This window comes from Giraffa tippelskirchi, chromosome 8 (assembly GCF_054371585.1).
Source record: "Giraffa tippelskirchi isolate mGirTip1 chromosome 8, T2T-mGirTip1v1.2.pri, whole genome shotgun sequence".
NCBI classification, from domain to species: Eukaryota; Metazoa; Chordata; class Mammalia; order Artiodactyla; family Giraffidae; genus Giraffa; species Giraffa tippelskirchi.
The window spans coordinates 140280093-140304056 of NC_137282.1; the positions used below are offsets into that span (position 1 = coordinate 140280093).

Here is a 23964-nt window from a genome sequence, read left to right on the forward strand (position 1 = left end):
ACCCTGCAAAGGCAGAAGTTAGCCCCATTTTACAGATGAATTAGCAACTCAACACTTGAAGTTATTTGCTAAGTGGCAGAAGACTGGATTCCATCCACACTGACCAACTGTCTGTTTTGACAACTCTCGTCTCACACTGACATGTCCTTTATCTAGGAGGGTTCAGGAATAAGGTAACAAAATCTTTCAAGATGTAACTGATTTCTCAAAGACCCCCAGAGTATTTGACCTCTCTTAGATGGCACACATAAATGGAAACAAACTTCTCTTTTGGAAAGAAGTGGTTTTTTCCCCTGGTAAATTTGGGCCACCTCTGCTATCTCTGTGGCCACAGCAATGCCCTCAGAGGACACTGACCCACAGACCAGATCCCTCTGCCCAGCAGCCTCGTTCAGGTCCTTGTGGCAGAAGAGGGGGTCTCTGGGCAAGAAGAAAGGATTATTTCCTTTAATGCTCAGCAATGTTCTTCTGTTGCTGTAAGCTGGGAAACAACACAGACACGTTTTTAGAAACTGAACATGGAGAGTCAGAGTACCTGTCAACTTATTTCAACATGGGTAACATCTATTTTGACAACTGATACTCTTCTACTTCCATTCTTATGGCTGAATGTGGTATTACAGCTGTTGCTGAATCACCTCATTCACCGAATGACTCTCCCACCCCATGCCTGTTTTCCTCAGGTGTGAAGGAGAGAGGCCAAAAATCCCATTGACAAAGCATTCGGCCTTCTAAGAAATGCTCCCGAGAAGACCTTAGCTCTTCTTCCTACAGCATCACATCAGAAGCTCCCACCTCGTCCTGACTCTCCTGGCCCCTCAGTTCCTTTAGCTCTCATTTGCAAATATTTTGTAGTTTTCAGCTCTTCACTGACACATTAGACATGTACGTGTATCCCCAACCTGGAGGCCTCCAGAGCATCAAGTCCCCTATTTGCACCCGGCACACTACAAGACTTGCTGCCAGTGTGCACTTCCGTCCAAGTCCTCCTCTGCTATCACTGCTCAGTCCCTGGACTGTACTCTCTGGGGCTCTGCCAACACAACTTGATATTTCACGTCTGTGAAAAAAACAGGAAGAGAAAACTGAACTCCCCACTACTGCTTCATGGCCTCAGGGTGACAGGCCCCCTCAGCAACAAGGGGAACGAAGCAGCTCCCAGATCTCACAGCTGGGAGCCCACACCACCTCTTCTCAGAGCAGCCTCCAATCCATGTGACCCAGGCCCCCCATCGAGTCACAATTTTTTTTTTTCTTTTTATTTAAATAACCTCAAGAGTTCCTCAGAAGCTACCAAAACCATACAGAGGATAGAAGTCTTGCCCTGGACCCTCCAGACTTCCACAAACAAACAGACCCCAAGGGCTGGGCACCAGCTGCTAAGAGGTTTCACAAGGATCCTGTAAGGGGATCTCTTAATGGGCAAGAATTCACCGATTTTGAGGGTCTGACATACTGGGTATTATTTTTGCATGAAAGGGTTTTGATTCCTGTTCAGAAAAGCCATGCAAAGGGTCAACTCTCCTAGACGTTCACACACTGGCCTCCTGTGGCTGCTAAGCTATTCTGAATTGGCAAGGTTTGGTTTGCAGTTTTAACAGATAAATGCTGATGTTTTGGGGGAAGAAATCAGCCCAGAGAAGGCCTAATCCCCAGAGAGCACGGCAGCCTGCTGCCACCTATTGGTGACTCAGTGCAAATGCAGGAAGCCCATCCCACAGGGTGGAACGTTGGAGGAAAATACAATGAAATGTGTCCAAAAAAATCACACACTATTAAGGCCATGTGGAAAGTATAAAAAATGAGTGTTTATTTAATGTCTTGGATGTTTGGGTCAAAACTCCCTATGAGCCTTAACTGGTGCTACCGCAAAGCAAGCTGTCTAGACCTGAGGACTTGCCTCAGAGTCTCTCTCCATCAGCACAGAACCACCGGAGTCTGTTCTAGACCAAAGTGCTGGGGGGTGGAAGCCAACACAGAAAGGATGAACAGAAACCAGCTGTGACTCCCTAACATACTCAGAAGTTGTGCTGTCTACAGTGAAGAATGGTGTGGCTTGTTTGGGGCGGGCGGTGGGGGTGGGGAGGGAACCGTGTGGTCCAGTCTTGTGCAGTGAAGACGCATCGCCTCGGTCCTGTCCACCTTCTCTTGACTCCATGGCAGTTCTCCTGACCCGTCTTCAGGCTTCCACCGAGTCCTGACTCCGCTTGTCACCTGTCCTCCACTTCAGTTCAATTCAACACTAACACTCAGGGAAGGAAGGCAAAGGCTGGGCTGGGGGGAGGGTGAAGAGGAAACTGGAAGGAACTTTCCTGGCGGACCCCACAGCCCAAAGACGAGGGCCCTCAGATGAGGAAGACGATGCCCTCAGAGACCATGACCTGGTTGTCGTCCTGCATCCTGCTCAGCGCAGCCTGGATCTCCGCGGAGGAGAAAGGCTCTTCGTTGTCTCGGTTGACGGATTCCGTGAGGCGATTCATGCCAACCGATTGTGCATGAGCTTCCCGGAACACCTCTAAGAGGGCCGCCTTGAAGGCCTTCAACCTGCCCAGGACGGGAGAGAGAGGGTGAAGGAGGAGGAAGCCGCCACAACGATGCCGGAGCCCATGAGCATCGGTGTCCCCGATAGACCGCCCCTGATGGCTGCTCCGTGCCTGAGCTTCCCCCTCAAAGCTAAGCAGTTGTGTTACAGAGCTTCCTGCCCATAGAGAAATAGCAGCATTTTAAAAACCAGAGGCCACTGAGGATGTGGGAAACTGGCGTCTGTACACTGTTGGCAGAAACGCAAACTGGGATGATATCTTTGGGAGGCAAGTTAGCCACATGTGCTATAATTCTGAGGTGCATGTCCTTTGACTCTGGGAATCCATTCCTAGAAACTAACCCCACAGCTCCATCCTCACCACTGCAATGACATGTGTTAAGAATGTGTTTTACTGTAAACAGCAGTCTTAGGAAAGCCAGACATCCCTCATTAGAAAACACAAGAACGTACACATTCATACTATGGAAACCCTGCAGTCACTGAAAAGAGACCTCCAAGAGCTGATTCAGAGAGTGCTTTCAGATATAGTTCATTTGCTGTCCTGGGGGCTGGAGTTACACTTGATCTTAATCTTTCTTCCTAAATACTTTATGATGTGTTTCAACTTTTTTTCAGTGAAGACACCGTGTATGTTAAAGTAGTAAAAGAAAAAAGCAAACCTTAGACATGGAGTTCCTTTGGTATCTAGTAAATATAAAGTTTTTAGATAAAACTGTTTCTGAACCTCTATTGGTAAAAATTGATTATCTCAAAACAAATGACAACCATCCAGTAAGAAGAAAAAATATACATATTTTTTAAGTATACATACATAACCTACTGAGAAGACTCCAAGGTTACAGTGAGACACAAATTCTATCCTTGCTCTAAGACTCCTCTTCCTAATGGCACAAGGATATCAGATTTTAAATTCTCACAGAGAATTATTTATGAAGCAAATGGTAAAACCTAAACAACCGGGGATTCTAAGAATGTATGAGTTCTTTACACAATTTTTGTAACTTTTTTCAAGCTTGAAATTGTCATCAGAATATAAAACATTCTAGAAACCCTTGGGCCTCTAGTTTTGAGCTCTGTTGATAACAGCTTGTTTCCTACCTCCGGGGAAGAGGTCCTTCCCTACTCACCTGGATTCACTCAACTCCACCTTTTGGGACTCCTTGGTCTCCTGTGAGTCTGTCGCCTTTGGAGTGTGCACTTGAGGGGAAAAGGTTACAGAGAGCAGAGGACAATAAGGTGAAGCCACGTCCATGTCCCCAGAGGCCCCTCTCCACCCCGAGCCTGCAACCCTGGGGCTCACATGGGGCCAGTCAAAGCAGCTGGAAGAAAGGCTCCAGTCAGGTAGGAGGCCCCCAGCCCACGGAATCTGGGACGCTCACGCCAGGCTTGGCAAAGAGCATGGTGCACCGAGGAGGTAGACAAGAGGGCAAAGCTTATTTCCAAAGTTCTGAGTTTCCTGGATTCTCAGACACAGGGCCCCAAGCAGGAAGCTGAGTGGGACCCCACAAGCAAATGCATAACACAGAGCATTAAAGAACTAGGAGACCCAGACCACCTCTTTACCAGTGGGGGCTGCTCACTCACCCTGAGGCATTTCCTCCTCTGTGTTGGTGAAGTCATAGGGGTCATACGAGTCCCCTTCCCTGGCATCCGAGGGATGGGTCCTCCTCCTAAAACACCAACAATCCAGATGGAATGCTGGGCCTGGGCCTGTACAAACTGCTGCCTTTTCTCAAAGAGACCAAAGGTCCCTGGACTAGAGCACAAGCAGGCCCTGCTTCCCAAGGCTCTCTCCCTGTCGCCCACCCTCAGAAATTCAGTCTCAGGCCTGAAATGATAATCTGGAGGAAAGACTTCTGAAATGTGAACCCAGCAGTCTCCCAGAGCTTCTCTAGCAGGAAAGAGGCCCAAATCCTCACACGGAGGACAAAGGGAGCTGTAACCCTGTCTGTCCGGGTCACCTCCACCCTCTAACCCTCTGCAGCACTGGTCCGGCCGCCCCTTCCTGCAGCCTTGCCCCGCCCCGACACCCTCCCCAGTCCCAACCAAAGTCTTTCATCTCCTTCCTCTGCGCCCCATCCAACCTCTTCGTCTTCTGTTCCTGGTCCTCCTGGCTCTTCTCCACTTCATCTTCTGTCTCTGATTCATCCTCACTTCGCTTCTTACGTTTCTTCTCCTTCTCGAGAACCTAGGACAAAGCCATGTGTGGGTGGGCGGAAGGGTCATGGATGCTGGGGATTGAATGAAGAACAGCCCCAACCTGCCTGACCACCAGCAGCAGCAGTGACCCCCCTGGGTCTGATACCCTGGCCTCGCTCATCCCTGAGCCCAGGACTGGGGGCAGGGGGTCGGCTGTGACCCATCTTTAAAACTGCTGGGAGCCGTGTACCACACCCTTCTCAGAGTATGCACACCAGGAGTGTCCATTGAATACAGAAGTGAATGGGAAAAAGTTTACCCCATAATGCTCAAGTGGAAAAACAACCCATTTCTTTGTAGATTAGGTGTTTAAATTTCAGACAACTCCCACGCAAGCAAAGAGATTGTCAAGAAAAGCTCATCACACCCACAGTTGAAACCCCAAGGGCTACAATCCACCCGACTGGTGGGTGGGGAGGACAAGGTGGAGAAGGGAGCCGAGGCCTCCGGGCCCCCTGTGCAACCAGACAGACACACACTGTGCCGAGGCCTCCGGGCCCACTGTGCAACCAGACAGACACACACTGTGCTGAGGCCTCCGGGCCCCCTGTGCAACCAGACAGACACACACTGTGCCGAGGCCTCCGGGCCCCCTGTGCAACCAGACAGACACACACTGTGCCGAGGCCTCCGGGCCCACTGTGCAACCAGACAGACACACACTGTGCCGAGGCCTCCGGGCCCACTGTGCAACCAGACAGACACACACTGTGCCGAGGCCTCCGGGCCCACTGTGCAACCAGACAGACACACACTGTGCCGAGGCCTCCGGGCCCACTGTGCAACCAGACAGACACACACTGTGCCGAGGCCTCCGGGCCCACTGTGCAACCAGACAGACACACACTGTGCCGAGGCCTCTGGGCCCACTGTGCAACCAGACAGACACACACTGTGCCGAGGCCTCCGGGCCCACTGTGCAACCAGACAGACACACACTGTGTCACAGCAGCAGACGCGGGGGAGCTTCCGGGAGGAGCAGCAGGGGTGAAGGACACTTGAAGAAGCTGCCAAGAGGAAGGCCAAGACTCTGGAAACACTTGCTTCTTCAGGAGGCAAAAGGAGGAGCAGACAGAGGAGCCATCAGCTGAGGTGCTGCTCATCAATGAAACCAGAATCTTGGAGGCCTCCCAGGGCTCTGACTTCAGTATTTTAAAGCCTTCCCGCTGGTTCTCACGTGCACCAGGGCTGAGAACCACTGGAGAGGGACTGCGCTGGAGAGGCTGCTGCTCTCCGCCAATGTTCCCGATGCCGGTATCAGCCATGCATGGCTGGGAGGCCCGAGCACAGACGACCCGCTCAGAGCAGCTGCAGGCACAGCGCCTGGACGCTCACCTTCTTGAAGTAAGCGTACTGGACGAGCTCCACAGCCTCCTCTGCGTCCTGCAGGTCCACGGTCTTGCTCATGCGGGCCTTGGCGTGGGCCGTGGCCAAGCGAATCAGGGTTTCCAGGGTCCGGGCTGTCACTGGAGACGTCTTGGGGGAGAGAACAGGGGGGACCACCCTCCAGAAACGCCGCGGTGTGCCCGTCAAACCCACCACACCCCCCTGCACAGGGAGGGAAGTCCAAGCCACCTAGGCAGAAAACCTACATAAATTTCCAAAAGAAAAGTAACCAGGGAAATATGACAGAGGGGATTGAGGGATGGGGGACGAGTTGAACAGGGAAGAAGACAACCAGGTGTCTCCCGGCTGGAGAGAGGACAGTGGGGAAGAACCTTTGCCATAGGGCCTGCCACACGCCAGGACCCCGCTTTTACGTTCAGTGCCAGTTATTAATAACCTGGAGCAGCTTTAGAGATGAGGAAAAGGGGACTCGAAGAGCTTCAGATACTTTGTCCAGAGTCACACCCACAAGTGGGGGGGCGGGTGTGAGGGGTTATCTGAGGACAATCTTTCTAAAGCTGGGTGAACCCACTGAGGTCCCAATGACGAGCAACGGTGTAGTAGGAAGCCCTTCAGGCCAGAGAGGAAAAGGGAAGGAATCACGACACTAAAATGACTCCCGTGCTCCTGGGAGCGGGCACTCTCTCTCCAGCATCATCCTGAGGGTCCCCTGTCCCCGCGGGCGGGCTCACCCTGGCGGTATCCGAGCTCATGCTGTCCTGACTGCGCAGGCGTGAGTACTCCTCCGCGATGTAGGCGGCCGACTCCTGTGTCAGCGCTGGCTTGATGATTTTGGCCACGTGGATGTACTTCCGCATGAACGCCGCACTCACCATCTTCTCCCTGGACCCCCACACACGGTGACTGTCACGCCCCTGCCGCAGCCCGGGCACCTGCCTGGGGTCCTGGCCTTGCCCTTCCTCTGGGAAGTCAGGGTCATGCGACAGGGCAGACATGGCCTGGAACCCAGTGTCACAAACCCCTTTTATACAGGACATGTACAAAACTCTCTCACAGGTTTTTATTTAATTTTATAGTATTACTTAGGAATTACTTGTGATGTAGGTAGTTTAGGTGTTATCTGTCCTGCTTTATCGGTGGGAGAAGTATGGCTCAGAGAATTTTAAGTGACTCAAATTTCATTTTCTGACTCCAAATTCTACATCCTTAAACCAGTATGTTTCAAGATTACACAGTGTTTCCTACTGCACCACGGCCAAACATAGAGGAATGCCATGGCTACCCACTCCAGTATTCTTGCCTGGAGAATTTTACGGGCAGAGGAGCCTGGTGGGCTATAGACCACAGGGTCACAAAGAGTCGGACACGACTGAAGCAACTGAGCACACCTGTCAGGCTCTGAGCACTGAGCACAAGTCTCCTTTATCCAGATCCACCTGCAGACTTTTCAGTGTCTGTGATCTACCACCCCTTCAACATGCGCTCACCACCAAGGGCCACGTGACTTGTGCAACACTACACGTACATGGGTAACAAGACACACCCACCACCAGGTAGGCGGGTCGTCAAAGCCTTCCAGTTTCAGAAAAGACCAGAACCTAAGCTTGATCACCCACAAACATTCACAAGGCAAGTGACCGTGAAAAATTCTGAGAATCCAGAAAAGAAAACAGGTTCCCATCATGATGACTCCAAGCATGACCTTGGCCTGGGCAGCTCTAATGTGACACAGATCTCAAGTTCCCTCCAGGAGGAGGTGTGGAGAATGCTTACTTCTTCTTCTTGACCCCATGCAGAAGGCTGTCATGCTTCTCGTAGATCTGGGTGTCCTGCTGGTCGTCTGCACTGAAGTTGGGATCGTCCGTGGCCAAGATATCCACAGCGCTGCCTAGAGGCATAGCTGAGAAGCCCAAGTCGGGAGAACGGAGAGTTAGAAAGAGCTGAACCCAGGGAAAAATCGCTTCTTCTGAAGATAGGCGAGACTTACAGAGTAAGGACCCAGAAGGAAGCAGACACATGGGCTCCACAAATAGGAGGCCACTTGGTCCTCAGGAGATGCTCAGAGGTGCTCCCAGACCCCAAAATGGACAAGAGACACATCATAGGAACCAGGGAGGCGAGGGCGCCTTCCACATCGCCCCAGATGCCACCAAGCCCACCGCTCTGGCCTGTGTCTGGGTGCCGGCCTGTGTCTGCACACCCGGCCTATGTCTGGGCACCACCCTCATCGGTCCGTCCCCCCGTCCCCCCGCCTCACCATCCCCATCCTGCTCTCCAGGTGCCCTGTAGCGGTGCATTCGGAGGACGTGGTCCGAGATCTCCCGGTCCTGCTCGGGATCCATCTGGTCCAGCATGATGAAGAGGAGGTCGAATCGGGAAAGCAGCGAGTCCTGCAGCCCGATGTTCTCCATGGGGGTCTTGTACTGATCATACTGTAGGGGGAACACCAGAGAAAAGGAGCGGGGAGACAATGTCGATCGCAAGAAAGAACAAGAAGGCCAGATCAGTCATGGGAGTGAGAACAGAAGACCAGACTCTCAAATACAAACCGAACAAGCAGTGAAGAAGCATTTCCAAGCCACTAAGAAACAGAATTCATCTCCTCTGCATGCAGCCTTTCCCTGATCTACGCTCTGTGACCAGAGCCCCAACCTCCCAGGTCCAGTGCCTCTAACAGGCCGAGTGTGGGTCTCAGAGCCAGCCTCCTCTTTCTCGAGCTTTACTCTGCTCTCACTCCCAGGCAGATCAGCTCTGGAAGATGAGTCCCTCTTTCTACCTGTGATGAAGACATGATGAGCTGGCTAAGCCAGAAACACGTGAAACCTTGGGCCTCCTTACTCGGGAAGTACTAGGTAAAGTCTCAACAAAAATGGGTGATAATCTATAAGCCACAGTATCTTAAGGACCCAGGGAGGTTTTCCTGGGATTCAAGAACGCCTATACTCTTATCCTTCAACTCTAGGCCTACCAGCCGATGGCTCCCCACAGTCGGAGGCCTGACAACCTCGCAGGTAACAATAACGATTCTGATCACGTTCACATTGCAGGACCTGCCATTTTCTCCCTACGTTTGCCAAGTAAGTCCTTCAGAATGATGTATCACATTACCATTAATCTAAAAATCGTACGGTTCTCAACTCACACTAACCCATTAGAACCCACCTACGGAGCCTTCCTAAACCAGAGCCCCCAGGAGCCCCAATCCAGAGTTTTGGATTCAGAGACTCTGGAATGGGGACTGAGCACCTGTGTGATAAAATATGCCACCAAAACAGGTGTTTTCATGCACCGTGGGATCATAAACTGTCAGCGCACAGCATGGGCTCTGGGTTCAAACCCTCTCTGTCATTTTCTAGTTTGTGACTCAAGCAAGTTACTTAACCTTTTGTGCTTTCATTTTCTCATCTGTAAAATGAAGATAATACCTCTCTCCCTCACATAGTTAGTGAATGAAAGGAGATAATAAATGTAAAGCGTCTATAAATATTAGTTAACAGTATAACAATGGTACAGTCTTTAAAGGGGGCAAGTTGGCAATCTCTACCATAAAAATGCATGTAACTGTTAATCCAGTAATCCCATTGCCAAGTATTCATCCTTACATGTTTAACACAATGTATATTAAGGGGTATTCACTGCAGCTTCAGTCATAATAGCAGGCAGGAAAAAGGGAAAACACCAAGGGTCTATCACATGGAAACTGGCTAAACAAATTATCATACGTCCATACAATGGAATAGTAGACAGCTGCTTTAAAAAAAAAAATACCAACCCCCCCCCTAAACTAAGCAAGCCCCAAGCTGCATAAATATGAAAGATTACACCTAAGCACATAATGGTCATACCATGAAACAAAGACAAGTAGATTAATTCTTAACAAGGAGATAATGTATTTACTGGCACATGCTTAAGTTTTGGTTTCCTGAAGCACTCAAGAGCTGTCAGTTGTTTTCTCTTGGGAAATGAACAGGAGAGAGGAGGAGGGCTATTAATTTTCTTAATATGTCTCTCTGCTCTGTTCATAAACCCTTCCACCACCTGCGTATAGTACTCTCATTTCAATGTCAGTATCAGTTACCTGGGTTGTGACACTGCAGGTCACTTGGATTTCTTCCTTGTTTTTCTAAAAATGTATTTTAAATAACTTTCCAGGGGATTCTGATGTGGATGAATGGGTGAGGAACCACTGTCCTAAACCAAGGGCAGTAACAAGATGATGAACTTACTGTAGTCTGTGGTCTGGGTCACTCGGAATAAACTCCACAGCCCAGTTACTCGGCAAAACCAAATGAAGGTGAGGACAACAGTTGAGTGCCTGACTCCACTCACCCTGCCGTAGACGGGGTTGGCAGCTGCCAGAACACTGCAGCGGGCGTTGAGGCGGGCATGGATGCCGGCCTTGGCAATGGTGACTCGGCCCTGCTCCATCACCTCGTGAATGGCCGTGCGGTCCATGTCAGACATCTTGTCAAACTCATCGATGCAAACCACACCTCGGTCAGCCAGGACCATGGCCCCTGCCTCCAGACGGCGCTCACCTGGGAGGTGGGAAGGCAAAAACACACACTACCATCCAAGTTGTGGGGGACAGGGGGGAGATGTCAATCTACTTCCTAAGCACCTTGCACCATCACATGTGAGTGGGAGAATGGAGTGAAGAGGTGTCAGATTCTAAGACTCAGAGCAGACCCCGGGGTCATCTGCTCAAGCTCCGATCTCGACAGTATTACTTTGTTCCACTTTGATACCTAAGCAGCCAGCCTCCAATGGCCTTCCTTCACAGATTTCCTCTTTTAGCCTCATCTTCAAGCCATTTCCCAACTTGATCTCTGTTCTCTTTTCACTGGCCTTCAAAACCCTTCCTCTAATGTATAAAGTAGTAACAATCTTCATTTTTATCTCTTCAAATGTCAGAAGCTTTCTCCTCCAGAACTCTGACAGCCTTCCAGGAGACACTCTTGTCACTAGAGGGCCACCCAAACCATTTGTATCATTCACTCACTGTTGCCAGATACTCAGTCCCCTCCAGGCAGGCCTACTCTAGCCTCTCAGGTGTATCCTCCCAACACCAGCCAAGGCCCGGAGCAAGCTCAAAGCATCTATGCTCATCGCACCGCTGGACCTCTGCCAAGGACCCTTCCACCCTCACCTGTTTCCTGGTCTGTGGTGACAGCGGCTGTGAGACCCACACCGGAGGAGCCCCGGCCGGTGGTGGGGATGGCCCGTGGTGCCGTGCAGAGCACATACCGCAGCAGCTGGGACTTGGCGACCGACGGGTCTCCTGTAATGGGACGCGGCAGCGGTGACTCTCGGAACCCCCCACCCCCAGCTCCCCCAGCCAGTGCTGCTTTTCTAGCACAGATCTTGACACAACAGAAATATATAGTAACGCGTTTGTTCGTGTTATTTTTTTTCAATTTCCCTTTACCATTCCTGGAAGAATATACTATAGACATTAAAAGTCAGAAAAACCAGAAATAATAAAGATACAAAAATTCATTTCAGACTTCTGCCCTTTGAAGGAACTGAAACACAGCTAGGTACACACACACACACATTGACAGATGACAGATTCCCACAACCACACCCCACAGGGGAAGACCAGGTGGCTACCCAAGTCCCCCCACCGTACCTATGAGAAGGATATTGATGTCCCCACGGATGTGGCTGCCGTTCTCGAGGTCTCGCTCCACCCCGCCCAACAGCAAGCAGAGGATCGCCTTCTTGACATAGTCATGCCCGTGGATGCTGGGCGCCAGCGACCGGGCCAGCTGGTCAAAGATATCCTAGAGGAGGGACATCCATGGAGGGAAAAGCCTGAGGAAACGCTCTGGGGTTGGATGAACTGGCTTCATACTTCAGGCCACAGAAGATGCTTGAAGAAATATTCTGTTTCTAATTGTAAAAGCTTCTTCTCTAAGACTTTCACACGGATCGGAGCATTATCAGAACAGACACAGAAAAAGCCTGGATTCCAGCTCCTGCTTGGAGCTTTAATTTTTAAGGAAAACAAAAAAAGTATTTCCAGGCCCAAAACATTTTGGGTTTAATAAGAATGTGTACTGCGCGTCAGCAGTAACCTTTGTCACACATGCACATATTTTATTCAGTTCTAAATGTGGGCATTCTATCTTTAAAGACAGAAATTTTTTAAAGAAAAATAAGAGACCTAAAACAAAAATAACATATTTTAAATTTAAATAGCAATCAATGTATCACTGATATATCCCATATAGACTGTGTACACTAATATCTAACTCCTATTCTAATATTAGGTTCACTTAACAGCAAGCACAACAGAAATATTAAAGAAAAAAACCAAAAACACCCTTTTGCTTACTGACTCAAAACTAGAAGCTGGCACCAAATACTTCAGAGAAAAAACCTTGACGTTCCTCCTGACCCAGGACAAAGATGGCCATGCTCAAATACGACCCTAACAAATCTATCCCCACCCTCAGATCCCCAGAGGACGCCAGACCTTGGAACGGGTTTTACTGAACTTCTTGATCTTGGCTATGTCCTCAGCAGAGAAGGAAGGCTGAACATCCTTGCTCATCTGTTTCACGTTACAGGCAATCAGGACAGTCCTGGGACAGAGAGGAAAGCATGAGGCTATTTTCAGTTGCTAACACCAGAACCTTCTTACGCTCCTAACCTAGAATGGCAAATCAAGAAAGAAAGGAAGTAGAGGGGAGGGAGAGGGGGGAGGAAAGATGGGGTAAGGAAGAAAAAAAGAAAAGAAAAGCTGTTCTGAATTCAACCACTGATTCTCTTCAGCTACACTAGTGGTAAAGAACCCGCCTGCTAATGCAGGAGACATAAGAGACGTGGGTTCAATCCCTGCGTTGGGAAGATCCCCCAGAGAAGGAAATGGCAACCCACTCCAGTATTCTTGCCTGAAAAATCCCATGGACGGACGAGCCTGGTGGGCTACAGTCCAAAGGGTCGCAAACAGCTGGACACAACTGAAGTGACTTGGCACGCATGACACAAATATGCTCATGGCGCCTCACCTTGTGAATTTTCCCACTGCTGACCTACTGGAGGGAGGTGGAAATATGCAAGAAACCCTCAGGCAAGCCAGGAGGCTGTAACCATGAGACCAGTAATTTCCACTCTTAGCAAAAGACAGTTAATCTTGCAGGCAGTGTTCTGTCCATCTAATGTAACTCTCAGGATGATGGCAAACTGGAGAAAGATTGTTTCCAGAATGAACCCTGCCAGCAGCATTCCAGACACCTCAGGACGGACCATGTACCTGAAGGTGCCTGAGGTGTAGCCTCCTTTCTTTCCAGGAAGGCAGCGGTAGGTCCCCACCACCTGCACCCGGTCACCGGGCTTCACTCTGTCCACCAAGTCGTCATCCAGGATGACGTCCACGGAGCGGGGAAGCTGGCCGGCGGGGGCCTTCTCCGGCATTTCCTGAATGGTGATGATCTGGTGGTCCTTGTAGACAGAGAGGCCGTATTCTGTCTCAAGGGGATTGTTTTCCTCATCCTGGAAAAGGCACATGGAGCAGCGGTCATTTCAGCCCTATCTTAGAAACGCCACACACTCGTTTTGTTATAGGAAACAAATATAATTCAGAAATACCCTCACAAGATTAGTATCTAGGAACATAAAGCCCCAAGTACCTTCTCCAGTTCTTCACAATCCTGTCCTAATAACAAACCATCAAATGGAAGGGATGATCTACAGCCAGAAGGGACCACGGTTATATTAACACGTACATATAAGATTGTCACTTCCTCTGTGCTAGGACTCGGTATTTCCACTCCTACGTTAATACCCAACACAAATGTTCACCCAAAGCCACATATTACAATGTTCACAGCAGCACTACTCATAATAGCCCCAAACTAGGAAAAATCCAAATGCCATCAACAGGATGGTTTAATAAGTGTGTTACATCCACACAAGTGAACACGACGCAGCAATGAATGTATGGAGTGCACCTATACACATGGATGAATCTCAAAAACACAGACTGAACAAAAGAAGCCTGACACAGACAAGCATTTAAATACAAAAACAGAGAAAACTACTCCTAACGCTGTAAATGTCAGGATCTCGAGGGCAGAGAAGCCTCAAGAGGGACTTCTAGGCACTAGTAAGGTGCTGCTTCCTGATTCGGATGTTGATTTTATAGTATATTCATCTTGTGAAATTTCACTGAGCTGTACACTCAATGTAAGCTTTTCTATACATTGTGTGTGTGTGTGTCTGCTGTGCTCAGTCATGTCCGACTCTTTGCAACCCCCTGGACTGTAGACCACCAGACTCCTCTGTCCACGGGATTTTCCAGGCAAGAATACTGGAGTGGGTTGCCATTACCTTCTCCAGGGTTCTGTATATTAAACTTGAATAAAAAACATTTTAAAGTTTTACTTCCTTGCCCTTTAAATTTTCTAAAAACACAATAGCTATCACTTATGGAGTGCCTACTATGTGCAAGGCACTGTGGTGTAACTTTACAAAATTATCTCGTGGAATCATCACCGCAACTCAGTTCCCAAAGCAGGCCTTTTTCACATTTTACAAATAAGGAAACTGAAGCTGGGAGAGGTTAAAGAAGTTCCCCACGGTGATCACCAAAGCCCATGCTAGACGGTCTCCAGAACACCTGGTCTGGTGTATTTCAGGTCCTGAGCTAAGAAGCTTGGCCACAGCAATCAGGGGAGTACCCCCTGAGTAATTCCAGAGAATAAATTCTAGAAAGTAGGGATCCTAATGAAAAAGAAAGCTGGGTGCCTCAGAAAATGCAAGTGGCCTGAGAGTAAAAAGACAGGGTCCTAGTTCTTGGGGCCATCAGTTACTAGAACATAAGCAAGTCATTCTACCTCTCCGACCTTCACATGTCACCTGGAAAAAGGCTAAATGGCTCTCAAGTACAACTCAGTTACAATTCTAAGAAACTAAACCTTGCTTATATGTTGATTCCTCCACCAGGTGATAAAACTGAAGACAAGGGCCGAGTCGTCTTTATATCTGTGTTCTCCTCAGTGCCTGACGATCCCTCAGATACAGTCACTCTAAAGTAACATTTGATGGCAGGAACTTTTAAAAATTACCAGCTTTAGTGAGATGCAAGTTAGATAATTTGGAACCAGGACATTAATGATTTTTCATTTTGACTTTTTTTTTTCAATTCTAACATAAAATGAATTTGACTGGAAAGGGAAACAGCTACTGGGAAGCAATTTGCTACTGTTACAGTTATCTATACATTTTTTGTTCAATTGAAAAACTAGAAATGGAGGTAAAGAATTTAAGACAAGAGTACTGATTGGATGATTAGCATTGGATTTTACCTTTTTGTTCTAACAGCAGGAAATCATTTCTTGATATTCCCCTCCTTCACCTGTATCAATTTTGTTTTCTACTGTTAATTACATTGTATATTTATAGTTCTTTGCTTACTGTTGTGCATATACTGGCAATAAAATTGTATATAACATTACTTGAAAAAAAATCTGATGGCACGGACAGAATGAGCTCAGACATCAAATAATCAATATTAATCATCTTCTTTTGTTTCATTAAGTAAGAAGGCCTTACACCATCCTCAAGTCAAATCAATCTGAACACCAAGACTAAAATCATGCTCTACGCGAACCTTCTCTCAAACCCAGAATAAAATATTTGCAAAGATTTCAGAGTAATATGACTGCATTAAGTATTTTTCCATATTAATCTAAGTAGATTATGAAATCATGATACTCTAACTTTGCTAAAAGATAAATGTACATTAGATGACCTTTTTCCTTCTTTCAACTCTTCCATAATTTCCCAAATTTCCTAAGAGAATATTTCCCTTAAAAAAAAAAAAATTGCGGACTTTTCATATTTAACTATGGCTAGAAATCTTCCTTCAAATTAATCCTTACTTTTCACCCTATTCACATCTAGAGGAAGACTTTAGATATCACCTAATAACTTGCATTAAAATCTCTAAAGAGGTCCGACTAATTCATTCCCCTCACCTTGGTGGGATAGACAGAGCTGGAAGGAAAGGCCACCAGGGTGGTGAGATCAGAATAACGTCGCTCTATGGTCTTCTTGGTAGCAGGGCAGTAGTGGACACTGCGGACGACTTTGGGACGAACTAGAGAGCCTAGGAATAGAAAGTCACCCAACTAAACAGTGAGAAGAGGATCTGACCCAGGCAAGTCCATGATGACTCCAAATTATGTTCTTCCAACGAGTTAGGCTATCCCAGTACCAGTTGTCATTAATTCATTTTTGTATTTACACATAGAATAACACCATATCCATGTAAAACTTTAAAGTACCGCTGATCCTGACCAAGCAGCAGGAGGAATTCAGGGTCAGAATGAGGAGAGCGAGCCAAGACTCCTCCATTCTCAGCAGACTCACCATTCCGCTGGCACAGGTGGTCACTCAAAGCTCCCCTAGTTACTGTGCAACACTTGAGTTCCTTCAGTTTCACCCGGTAATTTCAGTGCTCCACCTTTTTGAAGCCAGAAGCTCCCCAACTCTATTCCGCCTCTCTTGCTTTCCATACCCCCAAGTCTACCCCACCTCCATTCTGCTGGTCTCCAACTGTAGCCCACTTACATTTAGTAACAATGCCCTCCACACAGACGACACAGCTCAGGAAGCAGGAGGTAAGGGTCCGAGGAGAGACGTGCTTGGAGCCAAAGCTACCCTCCAAGCCTATGTAGAACTCCTCGTACTGCTTGGCATACGTAGCATCAATGGAGGCCACGAAATCCTTCAAGGCCCGCTGGAAGGCAACCAGCTCCTCAAAGGCATTGCTCAGGAGGCTGCAGAGAATCATCAGGCAGAGAAGGCAGAACTCAAAAACTTGACCCACAAAACAGAAGTGGACATTCTTACTTGATCAAAGCTTAGGAGTAAAAATCTAGATTCTACTTTCTCCTGCCATCCTACAAGGCCCAGTAAAATACATCAGAGCTGTGGCCCAATTTTAACTCAGTGATGGGGAAATGATATTCAGTTAAACATGGAAGGAGAGGAAAATGCCCACCACCTACTTTGGGAAGAAGTAAAAAACACAGACGCAGGTGAGGGTGAGGTACTAAGGGCTTCCTGGTCAAAAAATATTTCATCCAGGTCCTCCCCTGGTAAGCTTGCTCCAACCTGGGGAAGAGAGGAGCCATTCTCACTCAGGAGTAGGGATATGCTCTTGGAAACTCACCGGTTAGCCCTCTTCTCGTTTTTCCTACGCAGGTCATTCACGTTGACAATCAACCGGTACTGGTTGTCACTAATCAGCTCCCGAACTTTGCTCTGATAAATTCCCTGGTCTTCCTGCAAAATAACCACCACACGCTACAGCAGCTCACAAATTCAAAAACTGGATGTTTTTAAAGAAAGGCAGCTCTCAGAGCAAGATAAATAATATCAATCTCTGTGGCAGATCTGAGCCCCCATTTCACCCACATTTTCACTCATCAGCTTCGGATTCCAAATACACCCTAAAAAGCCAGTGTATAAATTATAACTACTTCCTCAAGGTTATTATTCCTATTATCACCAACAGCTCTTCTGTGTGCATCACTTCTCAACTTTTAATGGGGAATTAAAACGAGCTCATAAGAAGTCTAAAAAGACAAGTAAAAACCTTGTCAAAATGTAAATTAAAGGGACTTTTAATATATCAAAGTAACTTTCCGTTTGCAGAATCTTGTATGAAATTAAAATATTTTATTTCCCTATCATCTGTATAACATAAGAAGAGTTCTCATATAAGGGACCTAGGAGTTGGGAGCCTTAGTTACATTTACAAACACAGCACTATCAATCCTTCAAGATGCTTTACCAATATTCCATGGCTGTCAACCCTAAATTGCCTATTCTGCTGCTGCTGTTAAGTCACTTCAGTCGTGTCCGACCCTATGTGACCCCATAGACGGCAACCCACCAGGCTCCTCCGTCCCTGGGATTCTCCAGGAAAGAAGACTGGAGTGGGTTGCCATTTCCTTCTCCAATGCATGAAAGTGGAAAGTGAAGTCGCTCAGTCGAGTCCGACTCTTTGCGACCCATGGACTGCAGCCTACCAGGCTCCTCCGTCCATGGGATTTTCCAGGCAAGAGTACTGGAGTGGGATGCCATTGCCTTCTCCGAAATTGCCTATGAAATCCCCTTTATTTGCGTACCAACCCTCTTTCTCCGCTTCCCGTCAGGTATGGAAAAAGAATGCGGCCAAATGAGAAAGTCTTTTCCTCCGGGTAGGAAGTCAGTCACTAAAGCCTGGGGACACTACAACGCGGCGCGTCACTACCGTTTTCCCTGGGTCCTTTCCCCACTCTCCCCCCAAATTAAGAGAGCAGGGAACGATCTCTAAAAGGTCAACGTGGGCTTTACACTTGGTTTGCACTTGGGGAAAACCTGCTGACTTTCGCGAGACCTAGCCACCATTTGTACTCGCGAGAAAAATTACAGGATCGCTCTTAACCACTGACTCCGCCGCCAGGAAAGCTACCAAATCGGGGCGGAAGGTCCCGAGCAGCCGCCCAGCAGCCGCCCAGCCGCCGCAGCCCGGAGCCCCGAGGTCTCCCTTGGCCCCTAGTGTCTCCGCGGCCTTCCTCGGCTCCTGCGCGGCCCCTGGGCCTCCGAGGGCCCTAACTGCGTGACTCGGCGCCTCTCTCACCTCGTCGTCCAGGAAGTCCAGGTAGTCTCTCTGCGCCTCTCGCAGCTCCACATCGTCCAGCACTACGGTCCCCGCCATGCTCGCCGCCCGCTAATCTCTGCGCGGAGGGCCCTTGGCTGAGAAGCCCCGGCGCGAAAACTTCCCAACTTTTCCCGCCAAGAAAAGGAACCTCAAGGAGGGGGCGGGGTATCGTGGAGAGTATGTACATTCCGATTGGCTGATTTTCTTACGCTACAATAGCGAGCATCCAATCGAGAGCTGCTTCTTTTCCGGGTTTTCCGCGCGGCGTCTCTCGGTGGCGGGAAATGTTCCATCCGGCGCCCTCCCCTCTCCGCCCTTACTGACGGGAAAGCGGACCAATTGGACGAGAGGATGCTCGCGAAACCCGGTTTTTTTGGAGAGCCCGCGAGACCCAGGAGCTGCATTCTGGGAGTTGTAGTCGTCCCCCTTTCCCCTGTAATTTTGCAAACGTTTGTGGTTTTTTTTTCTCAAGTTGTGGTTACCTGACCTGCTGAAGAGTGAAGAAACTCAGCCCCGCTATTGGACTGAAAGTAGCTTAGACGTCAGAGAACAGAGGTTTAGAACGCAGGGCGATAAAAACATAAAGGCAAGTCGTTTAAAAAATATATTTCAAATCAGTTGTGCATGGATATGTTTTTCAGTCAACCAGTCTCTAGTGGTATGTGGGGGCGCGGGGGGGAGGAGTGAATCTCGAACATCTGAGGGGAAAATAGAATTATAACATCTTTGGAGAGGTTCTGTAGTTCAGTGACTCGTTTGGTAACTGAACACTGGGGCCTGAAGTACCTCATAAAAATATCAAGCCGCAGAGGAGGGAAAAATGAGAGAAAAATTGTCGGGATGTTACCCACTCTCACCCCTACTTCCCGCTGCCCTCAGAGATGGCCTTATATATGTTACACGAAATTGTGGACGTAATTACTACACCATCCTACTTGCAAGCGGGTAAATTAAAGGCTTTCTCCCCTTATTAGAAGGTCACAAGTTCTTTTTAAAAAGCTTAGTTTATTGAAAGATAATTAGGAGAAACAAAAAAGGTGTTTCAAGCCTCTTAAGTATCGATTAGTAATTAAAATACAGCAAACTTGAAATTATAAATAATTAAAAGACCAATTGCATATTTGTTTATATATTTAGTTCCATTTTTGAGGGATAATTTATAAATTACAATAAAATGCACAAATCTTACATGTGCAGCTCAATAAATTTTTATTATGTATACATCCCTGTAACCACTCAGTGCACAGTAAGGAGCAGCCCTCCTGCATGTGTTTTTAATTTAATGAACAGGACTAGACATTTGGTCAGAGAAGGCAATGGCACCCCACTCCAGTACTCTTGCCTGGAAAATCCCATGGACGGAGGAGCCTGGTAGGCTACAGTCCATGGGGTCGCTAAGAGTCGGACACGACTGAGCGACTTCACTTCCACTTTTCACTTTCATGCATTGGAGAAGGAAATGGCAGCCCACTCCAATACTCTTGCCTGGAGAATCCCAGGGACGGGGGAGCCTGGTGGGCTGCTATTTATGGGGTCGCACAGAGTCGGACACGACTGAAGTGACTTAGCAGCAGCAGACATTTGGTAACTATATCTGAAATTTCGACCAATAATCATTAAATTATGTTTGAAAGTCTCCAGGACTCACTGTGCACTTAAATATAATCTGCCCAAGCAAAATGTATATACCATCTATTTGTATGTGTGTATTCTTAGTTATTACACAGTTTATAGTTAGCATATTTTTTGTGTCATCCTAGCAGGCAGATATGTCGATCCTTAGTCAAAGGAAAAAGGCTGTCATCTGGCTACCTGCTTTTGTTTATAAAGAAAAAAAAAGGAAGGAATTCTAGATGAGGATTCCATTTGCAAGTATGTAGTAAGAGATAATTATTTATTAACTTGAGAATGCCTTTATCACTTGATCTTAACTGTCAGTTTATGACTATATTGAAGGCGATGCTGACGATGCTGACAATAGTGTCTGCTCTGAAATCAACTTGAAATTAACACTAAAAGAACCAGGAAGCTTAATTCAAATAAGTAAAAAAAAAAACAAAAAAAACAAGTTGTTTGCAATGGAAAGTTCAAAAGAGTAGAAATATCAAAACCAAATCTCATGTTTCCTTTTTTTTGGCCCTGTTGTGGGACTTGTGGGATCTTAGTCCCTTGACCAGGGATTGAACCCAGGCCCCCAGCAGTGAAATTGTGGAGTCCTAAGCACTGAACCACCAGGGAATTCCCAACAATTTCATTCAGAGTTGTGCAATTCTGCACATAGAATCGTCCTGCCATGGTTCTGGATAAAGACTGGATTTACTTTAATGTCATGTGAAAGACATTCAGATTTTTTTTAAGTTTTCATTTTATATTGGAGTATAGTTGATTAACAATGTTATGTTAGTTGTAGATGTACTGCAAAGTGATTCAGTTATACATATATGTGTTTCTATTGCTTTCCCATTTAGGTTATTACAGAATACTGCGCAGAGTTCCCTGTGTTCTACAGTAAGTCCTTGTTGGTGACATTCAGATATTTAGTCTGTATTATCTTCCTTTCATTAAGGAGTCAGATCTTTGAGCTGAGAAAGTGTATTTCCTTCGTTATGCTCTGCTTCTCTGAACTGTTCAGAAGGAACAATGAATCATGTTGTTGCTTAAAAAAAAAAAAGAAGTTGGGGGCATTTGTATGTATGTCACATAGAGTCCAGCAGAGCCAGTGGCCCTCCTCTGCTTATCGATAATGAAAAAACAGGTGTCACCTGATGAAGCCCAGCATCTGTGGTTTCCATTTTTGCTCAGATTCTTGCTTTCTCTCTGCATCTTTTTTCTCTCCGCCCTAGGCCTTGGTAGACCTATACCAGTCTCCAAAGCTGAAGAAACACTAGGGGGCTCCTTGTAGAGCAAAAGTATGCAAGAAGCCAGTGAAAAACAGATTGCCAAGTATAGGTAATACTTAAATTGTCCCTTGTCCTCTAGGAATGAAAGATACCCATAGGCACAAAACAAACCCATAATAAATATGCTAAATGATATATATATCTTTTTTCAAACCAATGAACAATATTATAAGTTGCAGAACTTTTTAAACAACACTTATGATTAATAACTAGTTTCAACAGCACAGGGAATATAGTCAATAATACTGTAATAACTTTGTATAGTGACAAATGGTAACTAGACTTATCCTGGGGATCATTTTGTAATTTATAAAATAGATCACTGTGTTGTACCCTTGAACTTAATATCGTAAGTCAATTATACTTCAACTTTTAAAATAAATAAAAGTAAAAGAAATATTTGGAACACACAAAACCCTAGCTTTAGGCACTCAGGAAAGTGCTAGAATCCATTACAGCTTTTTGGCATTACCTCAAAGACCACAAAATTTTGGAGGTCAAAAACTCTGCACCTCTAGGTGTCACAGCAGCTTAAAGAAAAACCTAGGAGTCCAAGCTTTCCCCAATGAAGCAGATCTGTTCTCTTCTGTATCAGAACCTTCTCCCGATGCTGGAGTCTAGGGTCAAGAGGGGGCTTCCCTTGGGCTCAGTGGTAAAGAATCTGCCTACCAAGAAGGAGACGCAGGTTCAGTCCCCCCGGGAGAAGGAAATGGCAACCCACTTCAATATTCTTGCCTGGGAAATCCATAGACAGAGGAGCCTGGCAGGCTACAGTCTGTGGGGGTTGCAGAAGAGTCAGACATGACTTAGGGACTAAACAACAACAGGGTCAAGAGCACCAAGACAAGCACACTCGTTTTTCTTTGGGCTGCTCTACCATGTGACTGTGGTAGCCAGCTTAATCTCTCTGTACCTTGGTTTCTTTCCTTCAAAATTAGAAGTAGCATCTAGTTCAAAGAATGGTCTGAATATTGTCTGGAACCAGTCCAGACACTTCTTTGAGTGAGACCTTCTTTGCTGCAAATTGGCTAAAGGAGGTGTTGTTTGGCTCAGGCTCTCCTAGTGTTGAAAGCCATCAGAGGCATTTACTTCATGCTTAAAGAACATTGTGGAAGAAGATCACAAGGTCCTTGGAGTTAGCCAGAGTGTCTTGTAAAGACAGGAGAATTGCACAGCCTCTGCTCCATCTTTTGCTTCCTGCAGTCCTTCGAATTAGATGTGCTACAAAGAGCAGAAAAATCCAGGAGCCAGAGAGCTTCAGTGATCCTAATTTGCCCATTAGATTTGACAACATAGTTGACTGCCGACATTTGTGGTTCATTGCCATTTGCCAAGGTTAATTTCAGTAGCCAGGTTTCTTAGTCCCTGAAAAGTAATCATTCTTTCGGGGTTTTTTTTCAGCTTTATTGAGGTAAAAGTGACAAATAAAGGGTCATCCCCATTCTTAATTGCACAGATTTCACAGAAGCTGTGTTTGAAGAGTTTTACTTCATTCCTTAAAGACTTTCAGAAAGACATTACAAAAAACTTGAGTGAATATAGTATATGAAATTTGCTATTAATAACCCTACTCTGTAAATCGTTTCTAGATTTATGTGCATTAAAAAAATAGTCCTTTATGCTTTTAACTGCCAATGCAATGAAATGATGAAGAGATTTAGCTGTATCAGTCAACCAATCAAATATTAGTTGAGCATCTGTATATTTTTGTTCTTGACCAGAGACTTTAGGTCAGCACTGCCCAACAGAATGGAACACACATATATAAACATTTTCTAGTACCTACATTTTAAAAAGTAAAACATGTTATATATGTATAACAATCACTTTGCTGTACTGTACATTTGAAACTAATACAACATTGTTAACCAACTGTACTCCAATATAAAATAAAAGCTTTTTAAAAAGGAAAAATTTTTTGAATACTAAGAGAAAAAAGAAGTGAGATTAATTTGATAATATGTTATTTAACACAGTATATCTAAAATAGCATTTTAACATATGTGTGTGCTCAGTTGCTTCAGTCGTGTCCCAACCCAGGGATTGAACCCATGTCTCCTGCAGCTTTTGCATTGCAGGTGGATTCTTTACTGCTGAGACACCAGGGAACATGTAATCAATGTTTAAAAAATATTAATGAGGTATTTTGCATTTTATTTATAATGAGTTTTTAAAATCAGCTCTGATTTTTATACTTCCCTACAATCCAGTTCAGACTAACTACATCTCAAGTGCTCAATCACCACATGTGGCTAGTGGCTACCATATTAGACAGCACAGCCTTAGATCTGTGCTGTCTAATGATCTCCTGA

At 46.5% G+C, this 23964-nt stretch overlaps 1 protein-coding gene and 1 long non-coding RNA gene across 6 annotated transcripts; one reads left to right on the top strand and one right to left on the bottom strand.

Annotated features, from left to right (window-relative positions):
- Positions 1–1788: 1788 nt before the first annotated feature.
- On the bottom strand, positions 1789–18897 carry MCM3 (minichromosome maintenance complex component 3). 5 transcript variants are annotated; one of them, XM_081517346.1, is made up of 17 exons: positions 18732–18897; positions 17277–17389; positions 16673–16881; positions 16078–16208; positions 13353–13540; positions 12573–12681; positions 11724–11877; positions 11241–11372; positions 10421–10629; positions 8349–8523; positions 7865–7991; positions 6823–6973; positions 6080–6220; positions 4630–4733; positions 4130–4215; positions 3673–3742; positions 1789–2544 (listed from the first exon to the last, which is right to left on the bottom strand). In XM_081517346.1, exons 1-17 carry the CDS (start codon positions 18807–18809, stop codon positions 2346–2348), a joined length of 2376 nt encoding a protein of 791 aa, XP_081373472.1. In that variant the 5' UTR covers positions 18810–18897; the 3' UTR covers positions 1789–2345. The 5 variants fall into 5 exon arrangements, with proteins under 5 accessions (XP_081373472.1, XP_081373471.1, XP_081373470.1 ...); XM_081517345.1 differs by having other exon boundaries at positions 13353–13591; XM_081517344.1 differs by having other exon boundaries at positions 6823–7027; positions 13353–13591.
- A 241-nt stretch (positions 18898–19138) lies between these two features.
- LOC145516233 (uncharacterized) lies at positions 19139–23547 on the top strand. The gene is made up of 2 exons (XR_014061234.1): positions 19139–19338; positions 21221–23547. It is a non-coding gene; the product is annotated as an uncharacterized LOC145516233 (long non-coding RNA).
- Positions 23548–23964: the final 417 nt, after the last annotated feature.

Bases quoted from the DNA above. Each gene is read 5' to 3' on its own strand.
- MCM3 (XM_081517344.1), bottom strand. From the start codon at position 18,809: ATGGCGGGGACCGTAGTGCTGGACGATGTGGAGCTGCGAGAGGCGCAG. The intron at 11,373-11,723 runs GTACGGTGGGGG...GTCCCATTACAG, and splicing joins CATCAATATCCTTCTCATAG to GAGACCCGTCGGTCGCCAAG. The intron at 8,524-10,420 runs GTGAGTGGAGTC...TTCCCCCTACAG, and splicing joins CCAACCCCGTCTACGGCAGG to TATGATCAGTACAAGACCCC.